Source organism: Vanacampus margaritifer, chromosome 9 (assembly GCF_051991255.1).
Source record: "Vanacampus margaritifer isolate UIUO_Vmar chromosome 9, RoL_Vmar_1.0, whole genome shotgun sequence".
NCBI lineage: Eukaryota > Metazoa > Chordata > Actinopteri > Syngnathiformes > Syngnathidae > Vanacampus > Vanacampus margaritifer.
In genome coordinates, this window is record NC_135440.1 from 24476196 (window position 1) to 24498394 (window position 22199).

The window sequence follows — 22199 nt, forward strand, 5'->3', positions numbered from 1 at the left end:
ATTTTGCTTCATTTATAGTTTTGAAAATCTAGCGCCATACTGTCACATACGTTGAGTTACGTGAAGTTATGTCGAATATTTATGAATGAAGAAAGCTATCTAGTACTATCTATACTCGAGTAAATTGTGTTTTACTATTCACGGTCTGTGTTTCCAAAGGGGGCGCCATTATAGAGTGATGTCACATTATAGTCCGTCGTGAAGTCTGTACTTTTTTTTTTTTCGACTTCACAAGTGGAATTTCCGAGTTCAAGGGGGCGTTCCCGTTCACACTTCCTGGTTTGAACTCGGGAAAATCCGACTTCTGGCAAAATGGCCGCCCCTGAGATAGCTAAAAACGACTAGCTTTTGCTGCATAACTCATATTCTACAAATGTAATATTAATCACAATGTCATGTTTACACTATTAAGGTCACGTATAATATATTATTGTCAATAGTCAATGTGGTTGACTTCCACTAGGCTGGTTTTCTCTCTAAGGGTCTTCATTTCCCAAGGAAAAATTAAAAGCTCCACTTGAAATTGGGCGGAAAAGATTCTTTGGTAAAACTGCAGGGGTGAGCTTTTTAGGTCAGTTTGACATTGTTTTTAATGAATAACACATCAATGAGCAATGTAGCTTCCTGATTGTTTATGTGTGTGTTTTCGTCTAGTCAGTGAGGAGAGGGGCTGCAGCACTGTGGATAAAGTGGTTAGCAGGCCCGCTTCACAATTTTGAGGTTTGAATCTTGGGTAAAGCCTTTTTGGAGGTTGCATGTTCTCCCTGTTTTGGTTTTCTTACTGGGTACTGTGTAGGACTCATAGGAGACTAAATCACACCACTTTTCTTTTTTTGCTAGCTCACTAAGGAAGCTAGTGTTGCTTGCTAAATGGATTTGTTATTTTTATTATGTACACCCTCTTATTACTGTGGATGTGACTATGCTCAGAACTAACCAATCCCATTGACGCTCATGTTAAATGGGAGACGGCACACCTGCCATAATTTCAAGTGCTTCTGATTAACCACAAAGAAATTAGAGATGTAGTAGTAGGATTTTTCTGACATTTCTTTTTGCTTTTTTAGCAAAAGCCTGACGGTTTTGTGCTGACTGCTATTTTGAGCTGTTCATAATTCCCCCGCCTCATATAAGGCTCTATTTCCAGCTGGAAAAATGAACCATGAATACCAGTCAGTGTTGGCACAAAATTAAGAAGCAAAAAATGTCAGGAAAAGCCTACTAAAACAGCTGACCTTTAATTAAAACGTAATCGGAGGCACTTTGAACGGTGGCAGGTGTGCGCTGACTCCCATTTAATGAATGTGAATGAATATGAATGTGTGAAAACCACATGACCATCCCCTTCCTCAAGGCCTCGTTTCTGACCGAGTGAACCCGACGACGTGGCCGCGTGAGCGTACGCCGAGCCTGTCGCCGTTCAATTTGTTTATAGTGGTCTCCTGTTCAGCGCTGATGGAATAAGCATTATGAGGCAGCCAGTAATTGCATGCAGAGCAGCGAGTGGAAAAGCACACCCTGTAGAGCGTCACTGGAGTGCATCTAATGACGGCCTCCCACCCACCTGTGTGGAAATAGCAGCCTGACATGCAGGTAATTATACCCACCCCCCCCCCCCCCCAAACCCGCATCCCAACACCTTCTTTTCGACTCTTCGGGCGAAAACGCCGCGCAGCTCACCAAAGCCCAAATTTGATAGCACGATTGTGAAAAACTGCATTTTGCCACTCTATCTTTATTGCTTCCTCTGTCTTTATCTGGCTACTGTATACAGACTGTGAACACACCTGTACAGATTGCTTCATGTTACATATACAACAAATTGTTGAATGGCTAGTTTTGAAATTAGAAGCCTATAAAAACCGTTGAAATTGATTCAAGAGAAATTGGTAACCATTGCTTGCAATAACGGAATATTTTCAAAGGGATACTTGCCTCATTGAGGCATTTTTAGCAGTAAAAAGTGAATATTTTGTCTATAATTAATGTGGTAACTTCATTATTTTTCATGTACAATTAATACCTTTAAAAACGAAATTTTCTACTTGCTGTGGACTGAAGATGACCTCACCTGTGATGAGGAAGTAGGTAACGACCAATCATGGCTCAGTTCACTGACCAAACCCAGAAAACAGGTGAGCCATGATTGGTCGTTACCTACTTCCTCAGCACAGGATGATGTCATCTTTAGTCGACAGCAAGCGGACAAAAATAGTTTTTAAGGGTATTAATTGTACAAGTTATCAAATTAATTCTCACTTTTTACTTCTGAAAATGGCTCAATGAGTCAAGTATTTCTTTAAAAGTGAAGACAATTAGCAGTTTTGCTATTATAAGAAATATGAAGTTGATGCACATAATTTCGTTTCGCGGGCCACATAAAGAAAGAGCCAATTAGGACTTTTGAAAAAAAAAAACTGTTAATATTGCAGGCCTTCCTTGAACATTTTAGTACATTAGAAAAATCCTAAACATTCTAAAATTGATCATGTATTGCCATAAGATCATAGCCTGGAAGTCCAGACTCCCTCGCGGTTTTGCTGTAGCGTGAGTCTGGTCAACCGCCCTATCAGTCGCATTTTTGAGGCGGGGCAAACCTGAGCTAACAGACAGTGGAATGAACCAATCAGCGAGGAGCGGACGTGACGTCAGAAAAGCGACTCGTTGGAAGTTTTTTTTTTTTTTTTTTTTTTTGAGGCGACGGAGTAAAAATCCAACAATCAGGAAAAATGCCCATGACTTTGAATTTTTTTTGGATGACTCATCTAAAATATTTGTGGGATCCTTTTCTTTTTGACATTTTATAACAATGCTCCTTGTTCTGTGTTTGTTTGGGCTTTTTTTTCGGGGTCTGTGTATGTAAATATATTTATTGAAGGTTTATGTAATTGACTTGATTGTAACATTATGCGGTGCTTCATTTGTTTGTATTGTATTTGAGGTGTGTTGAATTATTTAAAAAAAAAAAAAATCCAACATGGCTACTAGCCGAAGAGAGGCAGTAGTGAATGACTTGAAAAACTTGAAGATTCATGGTGTCATGAGTCACTTTGTTTTGATAGTCAAACAGCGTTATAAATCTGTAAGCTCGCCGCTGTTGAAACGACTTGCGCCGAAGAGTGACGTTGCTCACGAAGACAACGTCACGCAAATAGAAGAATTTGATTGGCCGGCCTGTTTTCGGCCGGTGCCGAATCGCTGTCTATGGACGCCTATCCAGACCCGCTCGCTTTTTTAATAAAGTGGGTGTGGCTTGCCAGGCTAATAAGATTAGCCTCTATTACTCTCCATAAAATGGAAGTCATTTATTTAAAATAATAATGAATTGCAGTTGCACATTCGTGTATGTATTTGCTGGTGATGAGTCACTGGCCCATGGACCTGTGACCCTAATAAGGACAATTAAAAAAAGGATGATTGTCACAATAATGAGGCAAACCAAATGTAGCTTGTAATAAAAACAAACTCCTGACTTCGATTCTTGAATGAATTTAAAATGTATTCGGGAAGAAACCGCGGAGGGTTGGGGCATACTCAGAACTGCGAGGCAGACTTGCTCACCACTATCGCACCGCATTGCACATTTTCTTTGCAATTTCTCTTGCGCTTGTCCTTGCATTTGTGCAACAACAAATGCACAAAAGCACTTTCATTCATGCACCATTACAGAGACCATATGCGACACGCCATGCCCCCCCCCCCCCCCCCCCACACACACACAAACGGCACACATTTGTCCGTCACAAAGTCTCCTGATAATTCATCCATGCAAGTGACTAGTGTATTCACGCTTTTTTTTCTCTTTTTTTTTTTTGCCAATCTCTCCCCCTCCCTCCTCTGGTTTCATCGCTTTCATAATTGCCACCAACATAATGACACTGTTGCCTTGGCAACCATGTTTCTATGTCTCCTCTCCCCCCCCCCTCCCCTCCCTATCTCCTTCCTCTCCTCTTCTCTTTCCCCCCCTCGCACATTCACCGGAGGCTGATCACGCTTCTGCCGGCTGCCGCTGCAATTAAAAACTTCTTTGCCGCTTTTCTGCTTCTTTCAGTGATTAAAACAGGAGGGATGAGAAGAAGGCGCCTAATCAGCTCGGATGAGGAGAGTTGAGAGTCTCATCAGCACAAGCGGCAACATCGCTTCGACGAAAAGTTGTGGGCTTTCTTCTCAATCGGAATGTTCCAGATGACATGTGTGAGAACATCTCAGAACATCTCGTCTGCCGGTGCTGAGTGACCCCCCCCCCCTCCCCACTAAGCAACCCGCCCCCTCCTCTTCCCTATATGCCGTGCGTGTGCGTGGATTTATCAAGAACGAGGACGAAGGAGACCTGCGACACTTGTTCATTCTAATTAAACAACACAAGGGCAGAAAAGAACGGGGGGGAAAAAAAAAACAGGTGGTCTAGCTCCCGGTCCAGATCCAGTATCCAGGATTCCAGGATCCGGATCATCTGCGGGTCTAATAACAACAGGCTGCCTGTCTGAGTGAGAGACGCGGAGGTTGAGTGCGCAGACTCCAGCGTCAAACCTCGCACAGCGGCGCACAGGTAAGACACGACAATGCACTTTTTGTTTCTTCCCTCTCAAATTAGCATATTTAATATCCAAGCGCATGTTTTTTTCCATCTGCTTCATCACTTTTTTCTTTCTTTTACAAACACGTGCATGCTCCTTTTGCGCGAGCGAGTATGTTTATTTCACCCCCCCCCCCCACAAAAAAAAAAATACATGACTGAATCAAATTAGTGCACGTGCACGCGTATAATGAAAATGATGATATTAAGGGCAATGCGAAGAAGCAGACACACACCGGCGAGGATACACCCACGCATTCGCAGCAGCAAGCAAGCAAGCAAGCAAGCAGCCCCACAGCTACATGCAAGTCATGTCCATTTCACCGATACAAGTTACAACTAATTAATGTGTCGGTGAGGGGAGGGGAGGTGGGGGGGGGGGTGTTGCTGAAATCGATGTGCACGTCAGTCACTATCGTTGCGCAGCAGCGAAAAAAAAAAAGGAATTAAAAAGAAAAACACGCCACGGTGCTGTGGTTTTTAATTAAATATCCGATGTCACACAATCGTGTTCCTAATGGGTCAATGTTTTCAGTGCATTTTGTGCTTTTGGCCACGAGCACCTGTTGCAAAATGCACTCGCACCAAAGTGACGCTCGGTGGGTGCGGCTCACTCGCGCGGAAGCAATTTTATGCCTTTTTGGGGATTTATCCTTTTTTTTTGTTGTTGTCGTAACTATGCATGTTCACACTTGTCAATGTGTGCCACCCCCCCCCCCCACACCCCCGCCCCCTTGCTGCAATGGCTCAGTGTGATTTCGCTGGAGGCCGCCGGACCAAGTGATGCTTTTTCAGAATAAAACGTGGAATCCACATGAAGCTACACTTTGCGAAAAGTCTTCATTTGAAGGTGAATCGTCTCCGAAAAATGGATTTCGATCTTGTTTTTTTTTGTTTTTGTTTTTTTTTGCCCATGGGCTCCGATCGTATTGGCTTCCTTTCCCTTCCCCATCACACAGACAGCGCTGCAGTGCTATTCTGAGAGAGTTAGCTGCCTCAACCCACGCACGGAATCTGAGAGAAAGCGAGAGAAAGGCAGAAAGAAAAAGGAGGGAGAGAGAGAGAGAAAGGAAAGGAAAGGCTGACTGTAAAGAGGTGTTCAGGAATGGCCTTTCACTTTGCGGCATGCACCAACACGGTGGCGCTTATTTGGCGATGCATACGTTGTGTCCTAATGTTGCAGCTCTGCCGTGTGCTGTGCTGTTAAGTGCTGGGATAAAATGTACTTGATTGTGTAGCCAGCCACCCACACGCCGCCCTCCCACTCACGGTCGTCTCTTGCTCCTATACCTCTGGCTCTTCCTCCTCGCCTCGCTTTTGTGCTCCTTTCAATCCCTTCCCTGGTTGCATTTTTCCTCTGTTTAAACTTCTTTGTCCGTCAGGGCCGGCCCTAAGTGATTTGGTGACTTAGGACAATGTGCAGATTGCCCCCCCCCCCATTCCCCCCATGCATGGCAATAAATAAAGAAATAATATTTAATAGCACACCACATAAAGTAGCAAATTTGACAAACGACTACAAATAAAAAAGTATGTGAAACAATGATTTATGCAAATTAGGGGTGTTCATTTAAAGTTCCTTTAACACCACTACAAAAATTTAACGCGCAATTTATGACCGCCCCTTATTGGGAAAGCCTGCACTGGGGGAATTCCAGTCGCAACGCAGCAGATACGTCCGCGTCAAAATTTGGCACTCCTACATTTTCTAATGATGCATATATTTGTGGAAACTGGGATCAAGTTGTGTTTTACAATTTTGAAAATGTGCAGGATTTCACAATTAGTTATTTCACGTTAACGATTAGTTAGCTCTTAATATGAAAAGAAAAATGCACTGAGCTGTCACCAATGTTTTACAAATGCAATTATGCCGTCTAGTGGCAGAAAAATGACCTCAACACAAATCAATATCACACTTGTCTTTTTTATTTTAACTCAATTTTATTATTCATTAGGAAATTGCTGTATCAATCACTAAAATATACCACCATATTTGTTTCAGTTTAACATTGTTTTCACTTTTATGTTAACAAGAGCATGACAACTTAGAAAGAAATATTTTATTGTACATTTAGAACAGATATCAAAGTTGCGCGAATCGTGAGTTAACTCTCGAAGTCATGCGATTAATTATGTTTTTTTGTTTTTTTTAAATCGCCTGACACCCCTAATGCAAATCTATTTGAAGGTATCTGGACTGGACTGACTGCTTTATTTTAAAGCCAGCAAGCTTTGCCTCGCTTTGGTGCACAAAGTAGCATAGCTAAGCTAAGAAGCTAACACTATTTTCATGTTTATTTTTTATAGACAATGATGACATACATGACTCTACCCTATGGCTGTTTTTCTTCCCCCCCCCCCCCCCCCTTTGCTGCTTTCTTAATGCAGCACATGAAGGCTTGGACCCTTTCCTTTCATTGTCATTGTTTTTGGGAAACAAATATTTTAAAATCTTTTTTTTTTTTTTTTGCCTTGCAATATGGCACCCCCTCCACTCGATGGCGCCCTAGGCAACCACCTCGTTCGCCTATGTCCAGGGACGGGGCCTGCTTTTTGCTAGGGCTGCTCGATTATGGAAAAAATAATTACCACAATTATTTAGGTAATAATTGAAATCACGATTGTTCAAATTTTTGGTACAAAACAAGAAAAAAAACTGTTAAGACAAATACAATGATTTGAAACACTATAATTATATAAGTTGCTTTTGGACCAAACAAGATTTATTAAATTAGTCGTTTTAAAATAAAAAGGGAAAATATATCAATTTAACTCTTTGACTGCCAGATGTTTTCAGAAACGGGTTGTCCCCAGTGCCAGCCGATTTTAAGCATTTTGACTGATCTTTCAAGGTCCATAGAAAATTATGTGTTTGGACTATGGAAACACGCATACTACCAAATGAAAGATTGGACTCTCATCTTTCATCAGAAAAAAAAGTTTGTTTCTATCTTATTCCGTTTTTCAGTAATCAACAATAGAAAATGGTTAGTTTCACCTCTGTTTTGAAACAAACGTCTTTTAACGTCTTTGGCACTCCTCCATAGGATTTTACTTAACGTTATTTAACGTTTTTGGCAGTCAAAGAGTTAAACAACTCAAAATTAGTATAATTTTTTTGGGTGTGTGTGTTTACGATTATGCCAATTTTGTAATTGTGGAGTATAATAATTGAAATTGTAATTGAATTTCAATAGCCCTGTTTGTCGATAATCACTCCATCTTTTGTTTGCATTCCAGCGGACCCCCTTCCGGAGAGCTCTCTCCATCAACCCGTTTTGGCCCCCGAACACCCCTTCGAAAGCTTCCAGTTGTCCCCTCGCCCCCTCAGCCCCCCGCCGCCTCCCCCATCCATACGTGCCTCCATTCTCTGCCGCACATTTTTCAAAATTACATGTAATTATATTTTTCCTCCAGTGGGAGACGGATCTGCCACCGTCTTATTATTTGCCGGCACCTCCAACACAATAACTTTTCAGGCATTTACATATTTCTCCACAAAAGTGAGATTCGTTCCCCGCTTCCCCAGTGACAAATCAGGGATAATTTCTCTCCCTTCAGATTTTTTTTTATTTTTTATTTTTTGAGACGAGACGTCATTCATCGCACGTTTAATTAGTCACCCCCGGTTTAAATGGGATTGGCAATTTGGAGCGCGGAAAAAACGGCAGAAGTCGTGGGTTCCTCGGGTTTGCGCTCACTCCTAATTTTTCTGCAGTAGCATCTTCCTCATCCTCATCCTCATCTTCATCCTCACACTTAAAAGCTCCCTCATTATCACCCGCCAGCGCCCCATCACAGTTACAGCCTGTGCCAGGCCAGCGCCAACACACGCTAATCCAATCCCGGGATAAAAAAAAAGCAGGAGATAAAAGTACGGCGTGGTATCTATAGATATGCCCGAGGAAGAGTTAGTACGACGGGGGGGGTCTCCCGCGGGCTCCCCTTAAGTCACGCCGTGAGTGACAGTCCGTGTTTACGATGCGCCGATGAGACATCTAACAGTGCCTACTTTTGAATGTGCCAAACCGTACATACGGAACAAAACACATGACAACGTTTACATTTGAAGACAAAAAAAATAATTGCTGTTCAAGTGCCTGCCATCAGTGCAGGAATGTAAAAGACTGCCTCGAACCTTCAATTGATCTCTTTTCCAAGCCGAGTCTCATTGAGACTGAAAAGCTTTGCTACAGAATTCATGCGCGTTAGACTTCCCCGTTCCGAAGCCATTAGCAACCCTCGGAAATAAAAGCTCCCTGTTAAAGAGTGTTCGACCCTGACCCTTTTTTTCCCCGTGGCCAAATTTGATCTCGCCAGCTTTTCTGAATGAAGCCGCTGTTAGATTGTGGATTTTCAACAAGCACGCTTTCGGAAGCTGAGCTAAAACCCGCACATGAAAAGCGCCGTTCATAGTCATGTAAAAATGACGCCCACAAACAATCTCCGCATCCTCGCCTTGATCTTCCTGCTTCCCGTCCCGCATACAAACGGGGAGTACGTGATCCCGTCTTCCGCCCCGGCCTCCACGCAGCCCGACCCCTCGATCCCGCGCCTGGATGCCCTCCGGAGCCGTCCCAAAGTCCCCAAGAAAGTTCCGGAAAGCCCGCCGGAGGGAGTCCTGGAGGCGCCCCCGAAACCCATGGCCCAAATGATGTTCCCCAAGAACGTCACGTCGTCCGAGGCCTTGGCCCCGCCCCTGGGCGCCGCCCAGGTGGCCCCGCGCCTGATCGACGTGTGGATGGACGTGTGTCAGGGTTACTACGATGTGATGGGACACTTCGACAACTCCTTCAACTGCACCAAGGACACGTTCATCTACTGCTGCGGGACGTGCCACTACCGCTTCTGCTGCCCCGACCGGAACCGGCAGCTGGAGCAGGACAGCTGCAAGAACTACGACTCGCCCGCCTGGGCCAAGACCGAGTCCAACGCCTTGATCACCGAAGAGGAGCTGGGCCCCGACCCGGAGTACGACCCGCTCAGGCAGCAGAGCCACAACACGGGCTTCGTGATCGGCGGCGTGGTGGTCTTCATGGTGGCGGTGGCCGTCGGCATCAAGGTGGTCTTCAACAAGGTCCAGCACGAAGCCATTCAGAGGGACCTCAATATGCCAAGGTCAGAATATAGCAATCTTTCTCTTTCGATCCATTTTCTTGACCACTTTAGTCAGGTTTTCATCCAATTGTTTCGAATGTTTTAAAAGCGAATTTACTGAATGTGTGCAAAACGGGCACGTTGTTCTTTTGTGAATTTTGAGAGAGGACTCCGACACTGTAGGTGGCAGTATACACTATAGAGATGTGATCCGCCAGTAATTTAAAAGAAGAAGACCAGGAAGCGACTGCGACGTGCGATGACATCGTATGAGTTTGCTTTTTTTTTGGTGCTGTTTTCCATTTTAAATTGGATTGTTTCCATAGTCAAAATTTGCATTTTCCTTTTTTCGATACGCTTCAAAATCCACCTTCTCTGACACTTTTTAGCAAATTTCAAGCCCTTTTTTCGAATTTCTAGCGTTCAGTTTTATTTTCGCATGTCTTGAAAATTCTTTTTTTTTTTTTTTTTTTTTTGGGGGGGGGGGAGGGCTCGGTATTGATCATTTGACATGTCATCATCATTGTTCTCCTTTTTTTTGTGTGTGTGTGTGTGTGTGTGTGTGTGTGTGTGTGTGCGTGCGTGCGTGCGTGCGTGCGTGTGTGTAAAAAAAAAAAAAGAATTCCCATACGTCTTGAAAATTCTAATAAAAACGGGTGGATGTAAACTCAACTAATGACTCGAATATGCTCTTATTCTGGTTTATAAAAACCCGGATAACCCCTTTTTGAACCTGAATACTTGGTTTTAGAAACACGTGTCGGATTTGTGTTCTGCGCATTCTCTATCCTGGTCTTTTAACTCTTTGACTGCCAAAAACGTTAAATAACGTTTAGTAAAATCCTATGGATGAGTGCCAAAGACGTTAAAATACGTTTTTTTTTTTTTTTTTCAAAACAGAGGCGAAACTAACCATTTTCTATTGTTGATTACTGAAAAACGGAATAAGGTAGAAACAAACTTTTTTTTCGGATGAAAGATGAGAGTCCAATCTTTCATTTGGTAGTATGTGTGTTTCCATAGTCCAAACACATACTTTTCTATGGACCTTGAAAGATCAGTCAAAATGCTTAAAATCGGCTGGCACCCACGGCATCCCTTTTCTGAAAACGTCTGGCAGTCAAAGAGCTAAGTGCACTACTACTACTACTACTTGTATGCGTGGCGGCCATCTTTCGTTGCCACGAAGCGAGCCTACCTTGAGTACATTTGATTTGTCTGCAGCGTTTTTGCATGATTTTCTTTACGGTGAAAATGCCACACATGTATACGTACACACATACACACACATTCGCGTATGTATTGTATAAGTCTGCATGTCTGACTGGAATGCACAAACGGAGGTAAACAAACATGGCGACGCAAAACAAAGAACGACACTTTATTTCATTCTTTCCAAGAAAAAAAGAAATGAAAGAGGACAGAAAGAAGTCAAACTTGTGATATCTGCAGTCGAGACGCTTTCAAAGTAGCAATTAAACAAAATAATTCAACCTTGTGCTGAATATATTTTTCCAGTAATGGTGCTTTCATACATTTAAAAAAAAATACAAATAGACTGATATGATTTAGTTTTACAATCCAGATTGTAATTGTAAATGATTTAGGTTTGGAAAAAATATCTGTTCCTCTTAATTTGTACTCACTTTCCCTTTTTTAAAAAAAAAAATCAGATTTGCATGTTATTTGGTCAAATTTCATGACGGGCTTTATACATTATTTTAAGGCGGTTTGTTTTTTTGCTTGTTACTTAAGTCAATTGCGGTTCCGATCTGGTTTGATCGTGATCTCGGGGGTCTTGGGTAGGAATTTGATAGGGACGGCATTGACATGGAGCAGCATGGAGCATTAATGATGGCGGAAAATAAGACACATAATCCCACCTCCGACTATTCCACACTTCCGTGTATGAATGATGTGAAGAAATGAGATTTTCAGGACTCAATGAGTGGCCCAGATTCATCGTTCTGCCTTCACAATAATTCTCTTAGTCATCAGCTGGAAAGTGCGAGAGGCTGCTGTAAACTCCTCTGGGCCTTTCAGCTCGTATGTTGCACTCTATGTAACCAACAGTATTGCCAATATGCTGTTTATATATACACGAAGCGGACATTTTGTTACCTGCGCAATCTAATGAGATCCGGGACAGATCGAAAGATAATCATGTGCAGTATCGATTGACGCTGTCAGAAAACTATTCATTTCACAATGGGTTCATTGTCGTTGTAGTTTGGAGTGCAGGAACAAAGCACATTCTTACTGTATAAATATATATATATATATATATGCATAAATAAGTGCCTTGGAGTTGGTATTTTTTTTTTAATTACTTCATTTATTATTTTAGAAATATTTTAGGCCTAAACCTATGTCAGGGAGATATTATTATTATTATTATTATTAAGAAAATATTAATTTCAGTTCCCTTTCCAAAGAAATTATTGAGGCTTAACTGAATATTTGAGTTATTCTGTTACATCTTATTAAAGTACATAATGAACATACAATTGTTTTGGTGCAACTATTGCTGTTTTGATTTGATTTATTGGCTGATTTTTTTCTTTTTTCTTTTCTGGTAACCTAGCCAGCAAGCTGAATTTTCGCGATATGTGTGAGTTCACAAACTCCGGCGAATACATCTTGTACCGCTCCGCTGATACGTTTGCAGCCGACCAATTTAGGGCTGACCAATCAGGCGTTGTTTAGGGCGGGACGAAACCAATAAGCGCAGATTGTGGGGGGGGGGGGCAAACCTAATAGACGAATAGACGCTGCAATTAATGACGTTCTCGCAGAATTACTCACCGTTTCCTTGTTGAATTTGAACAGCAAGAGGCACCTCGTGCATTTTTATCTTCTGAAGATAAAAAAAAGAAAGACGGAAGACGACATTTTCATCTTTACGGGAGAAGGTCACGTGTGGAGGAGGGGGAAGAGGAGTAACTTCAAAGTACCGTAACTCCGGAACTATTTATGCTAGCAACGTAATTCCAACGGTTTTTGAGCGCGGGGAAGCAGAGCTTTGCATCGATTCCACATACATTACGGTAGCTAGCAGATTTTCATGTGTGGAGGAGGGGGAAGCGCCGTGTCATAGAAGAGAGTGACGCAGGAGACCGGAGATGACGCATGTCTTACAAATCATAATCAACGTATCCACGGAACCAGCTTTACGTCGAGAGAAACCCCCCGAAAAAACAATAAAAACAGGCGGACTGCTATGATGATAGTACTAAAAGGGTTTTAAACATAAACAAAAGTTGCCCATTGAATAAAATCCCATTGCATTGGTTTGGCTGTAATAATAAATAAATAAAAATACAGAGTATTTTCTGGCAAGCTTTTTTTTTAAATGCTCCAAAGCCTTCTATCCTCACAATAGTTTTCCGATCCATTCCAAAATCCGCGGAAATAACCCGTGATGGCCCGCGCCTCCACAGGGCCCGAAGCAAAATTTGATTTGGGGGTTTTAGTTCTGCTAAAAATGTTGAATTATTGATCATTTGTACACCTACTATAAACGTCTTGCAGAAGGGTTACAATGTAAAGGCAGACTGGGGTTGCTTTGATAACATTTCAAGCGAAAAAGCCCAGATACTAAATCTAGCCTAGAACATTTTATACCAGAAGTACCAGACACAGTTTTCCTAAAAACTGTATTTAATACCTTTGTAAGCCAGGTTGGTAAACCTCGACAAATGCTTGATTCGTTTTTTTTACTCTGAAAAGAAAGCTCATATTATGAAGTGACGTCTCTCAACCCGCTCTCCACCCCCTGTAGAGCCCTGGTGGACATGCTACGGCACCAGTCCAATCCGGTTCAGCAGGACGAGAGGAACAACAGCGTGGCTCTGACGGTGAGCGACGGCCAGGGGACGCTGGGGAGAGCTCCCAAAAACCTCTACGCCCCGGGACTGCCCAGCAAGGACAACAGATGTGAGGGTGCATGGAGGGCTTTTTATAGCACTAAAACCCACAACTTTATTGTCTGTGTTGCCGACGGAATGTGTGAATGTCTGCTTTTTAACAACTCCTGTGCAAAAAAAAAAAAGCGTAGGCAAACACTCACTTTGTTGTTTTAATGACCTTTTTTTAACAGGAGTACTAAATTGTACGATAGATGCTCATACTGTAATGTGTTTGGAAAGACATAATTGTTTTGTCTTTAAATTAAAAACTAATTGTAGCATTGTTAAAAAAAAAAACAACAACAACATGTTTTTCAACAAGCAGAGGTTTGCAACACTGTGATTATTTAAGATGATAATTTGCCATTCATGATGCAATCACTCGAAAAAGCTCTGAGAGGTGCTTGAAAAAAATTATCTCTTGGTTGGATGAAATTTAAAAACGCTTGTGAGCTGATGATGACGCATTGTGTTCTTTTAATTACAGTGGGAAACCTGCAGCACAATTTTATCCAAACGTCAGGCTCCAGCCCCAAACACACCGCCACTATCGGTAAGGTTCCTTGTGATACAAGTTCAATTTGTTTAGTGACAACGCTATGGAATTTTAAAAAAATGAATGTTTTTTGTTGTTGTTGTTTTTTTTATTGTAAAAAGTTTGCTTTTGCCAGTGGCAAAAATTAAAGAAAACAATTCTTAATCTTCAGAATTTTTTTTTAAATGTTAGAAGCCGGTCTCCAGCAGTGGATTTTTTTTTCCTATAAACCTTCATAAAGTCCATTTTCAAATTATCATTAAACGCCGCATTGACTTCATGCAACTGTTTCAAATGTTGCTTTCTTAGGGATTGGCCCGACGATGAAGGTGGTCTGATATACTGTATATGACTGTCAGAAATGTTTTTCCCAAACTAAAAAAAAAAAAAATCCCACTAGTGGAAACCGCCTTCTTAGGGTAAAAGCAAAAATCATCCAAAATATTTTTTCCCCCCCAAAAAAAAATTCAAAAAAAAAAAAAACATTTCTTAAAATAATTATTTATTTATTTTTAAATTTTCACATGATCACTTCTATAACATTCTTAGAAATTCACAATGTCCCACCACTGGTAAACTATTTTTTAAAAAAGCCCACTGGTGGAAACAGCCTTCTTAGGGTAAAAGCAAATCTTCCAAAATATATATATTTTTAAATTTAAAACAAATATTTTTTTAAACATATAAAATACATTTCTTAAAATTAAATTAAATATTGATGTATTCATTATTATTATATATGTATTTCACTTTTATACAATTCCTAGAAAATCACAATGTCCCACCACTGGTAAGCTATTTCTAAAACAGACCCGCGGGATACTCACGTGGTCCTTGGTGGCTAGCGGGCATCACGTTGGTGACCTCTTCTTTATCCTTTACGTAGAAGAACAAATATTAGTGCCACATACTGATTGATGAGGCGTAATTATCCCACATCCCACTTGACTTCTCGGCATGATATGCCCTGCTTCAATACGATTGGCTGCTACATACATGCACCAAACAATCATATTGCTGCAGTTTATACTCCGAGGAGTAAATCTCATTTAACACCCGTTCCCCCCTCGTGGCCTCTCGCAGAACGCACCCCTCGGATGAACAACGCTCAGCTGGCGGCGGGGGGCACCTTACTGTCCAGTAAACACAACAACACCAAATCCCAGCCCGCCTTCCACCACTCCCTGCACAACCTGGCTCAGCTGCCCCCCTCCTACGAGAGCGCCACCAAGCCTGAACTCAACAGATACTCCTCGCTCAAACGGCTCGGTAAGTGTAGTATTTTTATTTTTTGTTTTTATCCTGAGGTGAGAACAAACATCCCACCGACCCCCTCCATCATCGTCGAAACACTCCTGACCCGTGAGCAGAGATGGCAAATCCAGGTCCAGGAAGTAAAAACCTTGCCACAGTTTGGCGTTAGCTTCTTGTGCTAGCCAGCTAGCTCCCTCGCAGGTAAACAAGCACCTGGGGAGCTAACTAGCTAGCGCCCGGGGAGCTAACTAGCTAGCGCCCGGGGAGCTAACTAGCTAGCGCCCGGGGAGCTAACTAGCTAGCGCCCGGGGAGCTAACTAGCTAGCGCCCGGGGAGCTAACTAGCTAGCGCCCGGGGAGCTAGCTAGCTAGCGCCCGGGGAGCTAACTAGCTAGCGCCCGGGGAGCTAGCTAGCAAGCGCCCGGGGAGCTAGCTAGCAAGCACCCGGGGAGCTAGCTAGCTAGCACCTGGGGCTAAAGCCAAACTGAGGCAGGGTTTTTACTTTCTGGACTTAGATTTTCCATCTCTGCCTGTGAGAGATGCGTCATCGTGCGCTGATAAACAATTCTGAGAAATCTCCTCTGGCTTTCAGAAAAAGGTCTGGATGAGTACTCGTCTGGTTACTGCACCACCAAGCGGCGCCCGCACACCGCCCAGCCGGCACTTCAGTCGTCCCAGCACCACCTCCACTGGGGCGGCGACTATACCCTCAGCGGGAGAGGAACGCTCCCCAGGCACGCGGCCCGGCCCTGGATTCCACCGCCGCCGTCCGGCATGCCCGCCTCACCCACTCCCAATCCGTACCCGCTGGACCCGCCGGAGCCGCAGTACAACCCCAACTATGACACCCTCTCCAAACCAAGAAAGGTGAAGTCCACCGACCAGCTGCTCAACATGGGCGACGTCCCCGGCAACACGGGCACGCTGTCCCGTCTTTCCAAGAACCAGCAGCACCAGTACTACAAAGCCATGGCTGCCTCTGGTAAGAACTCCAACACGCAGACCCTCACTCGCAAGCCCCAGGACAGGCAGGACCGGCAGGACAGGCAGGACCGGCAGGACAGGCAGGACAGGCAGGACAGGCAGGACAGGCAAGACAGGCAGGACAGGCAAGACAGGCAAGACAGGCAGGACAGGCAGGACAGGCAGGAAAGGCAAGACCGGCTCCTCATGTCCCCAGACCACTTGGAGGAAAGGATGGGCGGGATTGGGGTGATGGATCCGTACGCCCACCCGGGAGGGGGCGTCCCCACCCTTCCCCGCCAACAGAAAGCCCAATCCCAGCAGAACGTGTGCGCCACCCCCTCCCTGGACCGGCACCACATGATCAAGATGAACTCTCACCCGACGTCCGGCAGAGAGCAGGAGAGGAACCCGGGCATGACCGGCCACATCAGCGGGGGCATGGGCTGGGCGGGGGAGGTGCCCGTGCCGGGCGTCGTCATGGGAACGGGAACGCTAGGGGGCCACAACCGCAGGATGGCTTTCGCGAGCAAACGGCAGAACACCATCGAGCAGCTGCATTTCATCCCGGGCGGGGGCGGTAGTGGCAGCGGAGGTGGCGGCGGGTCTGGGGGGAGCGGCGGCGGCAGTCAGGGGATCAGGACAGGAAGCAAAAATGAGGTAACAGTGTGAGGGGGGCCTTGTGCCTAACGTAGAGCTCACCTCTCGGCACGGGACCCGAGTTCCCGTCTGCATTTAACCGATAGATTCACAGTTGCCACAAATAGAATATTGTTACGGTATAACATTAACTATTCCAAAAAAGTTAGAGGTATTTGGTGAAATTTCAGGAAATACACTTGAACCTTTATGGGCAAACTTAATTTGACCCCTAAACTTTTTAATGCGTTACTTTTTGCACAATTTGCTGTTCTCAAACAAATAGCGGAACGGCAAAATTAACAGCAGTTTTTCCCAGGACTTCCACTTCTATGCCTTTTGCGACTCTTCCAGTTTCTTGATATTGAAAGAGGTTATAATTGCCTACATTTGCCACAAGATGGCAGCAAAGGAACAATACTATGATTATTTGTCAGGAGTTTTTGCACAAATTGCTTTTCGTCCCAAAAAATAATCTTCTTGGATGAGAAATGTAATGTACGAAAAAGGATTAGGGCCAGTGACGTGAAAATAATGTTGGCAGGATTCTGACTTTATTCTCAGAATTCTGACTTTATTCTCAGAATTCTGACTTTAAAGTGATAATTTTGACTTTATTTTCTGAATTCTGACTTTATTTTCTGAATTCTGACTTTAAAGTGAAAATTCTGACTTTAATCTCAGAATTCTGACTTTATTCTCAGAATTTTGACTTTAGTCAGAATTTTGACTTTATTTTCTGAATTCTGACTTTAAAGTGAAAATTCTGACTTTAATCTCAGAATTCTGACTTTATTCTGAGAATTCTGACTTTAAAGTGATAATTTTGACTTTATTTTCTGAATTCTGACTTTATTTTCTGAATTCTGACTTTAAAGTGAAAATTCTGACTTTAATCTCAGAATTCTGACTTTATTCTCAGAATTCTGACTTTAGTCAGAATTTTGACTTTATTTTCTGAATTCTGACTTTAAAGTGAAAATTCTGACTTTAATCTCAGAATTCTGACTTTATTCTGAGAATTCTGACTTTAAAGTGAGAATTTTGACTTTAATCTCAGAATTCTGACTTTATTCTGAGAATTCTGACTTTAAAGTGAGAATTTTGACTTTATTTTCTGAATTCTGACTTTATTTTCTGAATTCTGACTTTAAAGTGAAAATTCTGACTTTAAAGTGAAAATTCTGACTTTAATCTCAGAATTCTGACTTTAAAGTGAACATTTTGACTTAAATCAAGGAATTCTGACTTCAAAGTGATAATTCTGACTTTTATTTATTATTAAAATTTATTGGTCCATTCATGGAGCAAAACACCTGTTGTGAATTTTGCTATTCAGCTAAAAGCAAGTTGTGAAAAGTACTCAAACACTGAACAGTTGGACATTCAAAAACTTCGAGAAGTTGACAATAATTCGACCTGTAAAGGTTATAGTGTATTTCAGGTTCATCTTGAAATTTCACCCGACAAATAAATATCCCTACCTTTTTTGCGAGTAGCGTATTTAGGCTAGCCTAATTAGCGCTATAGCGAAACCGCTTCAATACGACCACTTCTTAAAAACCTTCGGAGCACTCCAGTTGTGTGATCGCATACATCAGCCATATTTTGTAAGTGAATTTGCCATCTTTGCCATATACACAGCAGTGCCATTACTTGCACGGATCGGTAGAGTGGAATAACGCAGTACATGTACAGTTGACGGTTTAAAAAAAAAAAAAAAAAAAAAAAGCACTCAGGAGCCATATTAGATTATATATACAGCACATTCAGAATATACAGGATCCAAGGACTGATAAAGAGAAGAAGACCATGTGGGATCGAGAATTTCTTCAAGAACGGAGCCGACGACCCGCTTGGCCAGCCCTCGCCTACAATGATTTATCACCGAGACGATTCTCGTGGGTGAGCAGCAAGACATTGGTCTGACCTCGCCACGGGGAGAAACCGACTCGTGCTGCTTCCCGTCAGCAAGAGTGACTTTTCTCCCACTTTCTGCTACGACGGAGCACTCAAAGTGCGGACAGGACACCGAAAACCGTGGGACGCCCCGGGTTGCCTAGTTTGCCATGTGACCTTAGCTTAAGAGGAGGACGTCTCACCGCTCGTCGCTTTGCGCTGCCCAAAAAGTGTCAAAGACAATATCAGAAGACGACAGCATCCCGTTGCTTAAAATCAGGAGCTGACCGCAAAAACAAATGGGCTACCAAATAACCAAGAGCCATGATTACAGTGGGTATTAAAAGTCTACACACCCCTTTTCAAATGCTGTTTTTTTTTTGTCATATAAAAAAATGGGAGCAAGATATTTTTTTTTTCTAAATTTATTCCAAAAATAAACTGAGATAATGTGGTTGCATAAGTGTGCACACCCTCATAACTGGGGATGTGGCTGTAGTCATGTTACCAAGTGCCTCTGGTCAACCCCAAATAAAGTTCAGTGTTTTTTTCCTACTTCCTTAAAAAATGAATAAATATGTTTTTTTTTGTATCATCTTAGCTTCATTTTTTTTTCTATCACAAAAATGTGGCATTTGAACAGGGGTGTGTCGACTTTTTTATATGCTCTGTTTGTAAGAATAGTCAACTTGCTTTAATGTAACCGAAGATGATGTTTTTCTTTTTCTTTTTGTATGGATTTAAACAGAGCACAAACGAATAGTCGCAGAGGTTGCACGTACCCAAACATGTCCTTTCGAAGCCATTTTGCGGAGATACAAAGAAAAAAAAAAATACCACAGAGGAAGCTGGTCAGACAATCACCATTGTAATGCGTTTCGCCAATTCCAAACGCGCGAGCGATATTCTGTACAGGCAAGGAGACTCGGTCGGGACGGCCAGGAAGCCCTTTCCAAACATTCTCCCACGCAAAGACCTCGCTGTATCATAACGCATTGGGGTTCGAACGCGCCGAAGAAAACGAACCCCGATAAACATCAATAACAAACGCTTATCAATACTAAGGGCTATCTTATCCTTACACACTTGTAGTATGTGATATCTGTGGTCCATATACGATGCTCTTGATTTTGTGTCGATATTGTCATTGCGTATTGAGTATTCATGTCGAAAAAGATAGAAGAGCAATCGGAGCACAGTTGAACGAGTCACAACTCCAGACTGAAATTTGCACAAATAGACTAACCGGCCCCTCATATTTTGCGGAAGGGATGTTTTTTTCCCGCCCTCCCCCCTCCAGTTTTTCACGACAAAGGGAATTCAACCGCTGGCTTTTCTCCACGAAAGGACTCGGGTTTCATTTGAACAATCTTCCTATACGCAGTGCTAAATGTAGTTGTTATGAATATGATGGAGTGTTCTTATTGATGATTATTATAATTGTTATGGTTATTATCAACGATTATCTTATGATGTGATGTCCATTTACTTGGTGGGGTTTTAGTGTTTATTGTTTTTGGATAACTTTTAGCATCCTCGTTAGGTTCTATTTGGTTCCATACATGTGGTTCCTTGATGCATGCCTGGTTCCATTCTTCTGAGAAGCATTTCTAGTACGTCTGGACTCTTAAGGTCATTTTCTTGTTTCTAGCTGTACGTACGGTGCCTAGACATCGGCCTTATGGCGTCTTGATCTCATACGATTGCCTGGGTTGACACAGAAGTTATAAAAAAAAAAGTGTGTCGGGTAGTAGTTTGGGATGGGGGCGGTTTAACGCCACCAGACGAGGAAAAGGGTCTCTTGTTTGATTCTCGCGAGTTAAAACCTGTGATTCCATTTTATATGTGATGTTTTTTGTCAGGGAAGGTCTGGTGGAAAAACATCAGTGCATATTTCAGGGAAATAGACCCTTTTCACAGTGATGCCACACACGTCACTCCCGCTCTGTATTTGCTAATCCAATAAGATGTAGAGGTGAAACCATTAATTGACTTATCAACAACTAATCGATTATCAAATTAATTGGCAACTATAATTAATCCTATTTGGCCCGATTTGATTGTCAGTGTGTGTGCGTAGCCGGCTTAAGATGCTAGCAGTGGCAGAAGGGATAGCACATGAGCTTGCTAACCAGGCTAATGGCTAACAATCCATGGAAAATGGCGGGCTGTGTGTATTCGGCACCGGGGCCTTCAGTGGTGTCCAACCCGACTTAATCCACCTCCTTAATACCAACAGTAGCACGTTAGAGTTATAAGAAATATCAAAACGACACAAAAATAGCAGCCCAACGCTGCATGGTGGTTAGCATGATAGTCTGCTAGCGGCTAGCAGCTAGCCACAATGCCGCCTCCACTAGCATCTTAGCATCTGTGGTGTGTTTTCCTACTCGTGTTCGGTTACATCTGTGTCCATATATCACATTTTCTTTCTTTCTTTCTTTCCTTAATTTGTTTAGGTCTTATTAAATTTGCGAATATAAGTGACACAACTGAAGGTAAGACAAAGCAATGTGTACCGGCGTCACATGAGAAGGGTCTATTAAAGAGAGAGTAGTACTAGTTTATTTTTAGTTTTTAGATTTGAATAGAGCCACAAAGGGTCTGTAGCAAAGTCTGTAAACTCTCACAAGCCATATCTCATGTTCTCACGTTTTTTTCTAAATGGTTTAATCTAATTTGTGCAAGTAATGTATTTTGTATAGCTAGTACAATCAGAAAACAATTTTGAGTGATATCTTCATTAATTTGAGAATTAAAAAGCAAATTCTGTGTTAGTATTTACTGAATTGTGTAGTGCCAAACTCATAACGTTTGCAGTCTTGCTTATTGTCATGGCCTTTCTGCGTGGCTACAACGGTACACTACTTTATATCTTTTTTCGCCGCTGAGAGCTAACTAACAATACACAGGAACGTAAGGGACTCTTTTTTTTTTTTTCTTTTAGAGAGAAATGAATGAACATGGTGTGTGTTTTGAAACCATTATGAATTCATTTGGAGCGAGGATGCTTAATGGCCACTTGAAATGTCAAACAAAAGAATTGCCAAAAGTAAACGTAAAAATTGTAAGGACAATAATGGTGTCCAGTAGCCTAAAAATTAATTTATTTTCATGATTCTAAGTTTCAAACAAACTTTTTTTTTTTTTGGTTTGTTATTGTTTAACACATCGATCCCCTTGGATACGACAATGACTTACAGAGAATTTGTATAATAAAGTTGATGGGAAGCATTTGTTTTTGGTGTGTCTTTTTTTTTTAAGGGGCGTGAAAAACAAGAGATTTTTACAGCGAAATGGTCTTCACAGTTGAAATAAGACTCTTG

The 22199-nt window shown here is 42.4% G+C and overlaps 1 protein-coding gene across 9 annotated transcripts; it reads left to right on the plus strand.

The window, feature by feature from the left end:
- Positions 1 to 306: 306 nt before the first annotated feature.
- On the plus strand, positions 307 to 22107 carry shisa7a (shisa family member 7a). Of its 9 annotated transcripts, none has more exons than XM_077575935.1 (9): positions 321 to 571; positions 655 to 720; positions 1355 to 1593; positions 4052 to 4549; positions 7820 to 9697; positions 13458 to 13612; positions 14072 to 14137; positions 15203 to 15388; positions 15965 to 22107. In XM_077575935.1, exons 5-9 carry the CDS (start codon positions 8976 to 8978, stop codon positions 17005 to 17007), a joined length of 2172 nt encoding a protein of 723 aa, XP_077432061.1. In that variant the 5' UTR covers positions 321 to 571; positions 655 to 720; positions 1355 to 1593; positions 4052 to 4549; positions 7820 to 8975; the 3' UTR covers positions 17008 to 22107. The 9 variants fall into 9 exon arrangements, with proteins under 9 accessions (XP_077432059.1, XP_077432061.1, XP_077432063.1 ...); XM_077575937.1 differs by having other exon boundaries at positions 1436 to 1593; XM_077575936.1 differs by having other exon boundaries at positions 1451 to 1593.
- The last annotated feature ends 92 nt before the right edge of the window (positions 22108 to 22199 follow it).

Coding starts and splice junctions, on each gene's coding strand:
- shisa7a (XM_077575933.1), top strand. CDS start 8,976: ATGAAAAGCGCCGTTCATAGTCATGTAAAAATGACGCCCACAAACAAT. Junction 13,613..14,071: donor GCCCAGCAAGGACAACAGAT/GTGAGGGTGCAT, acceptor TTTTAATTACAG/TGGGAAACCTGCAGCACAAT. Junction 15,389..15,964: donor CTCCTCGCTCAAACGGCTCG/GTAAGTGTAGTA, acceptor TCTGGCTTTCAG/AAAAAGGTCTGGATGAGTAC.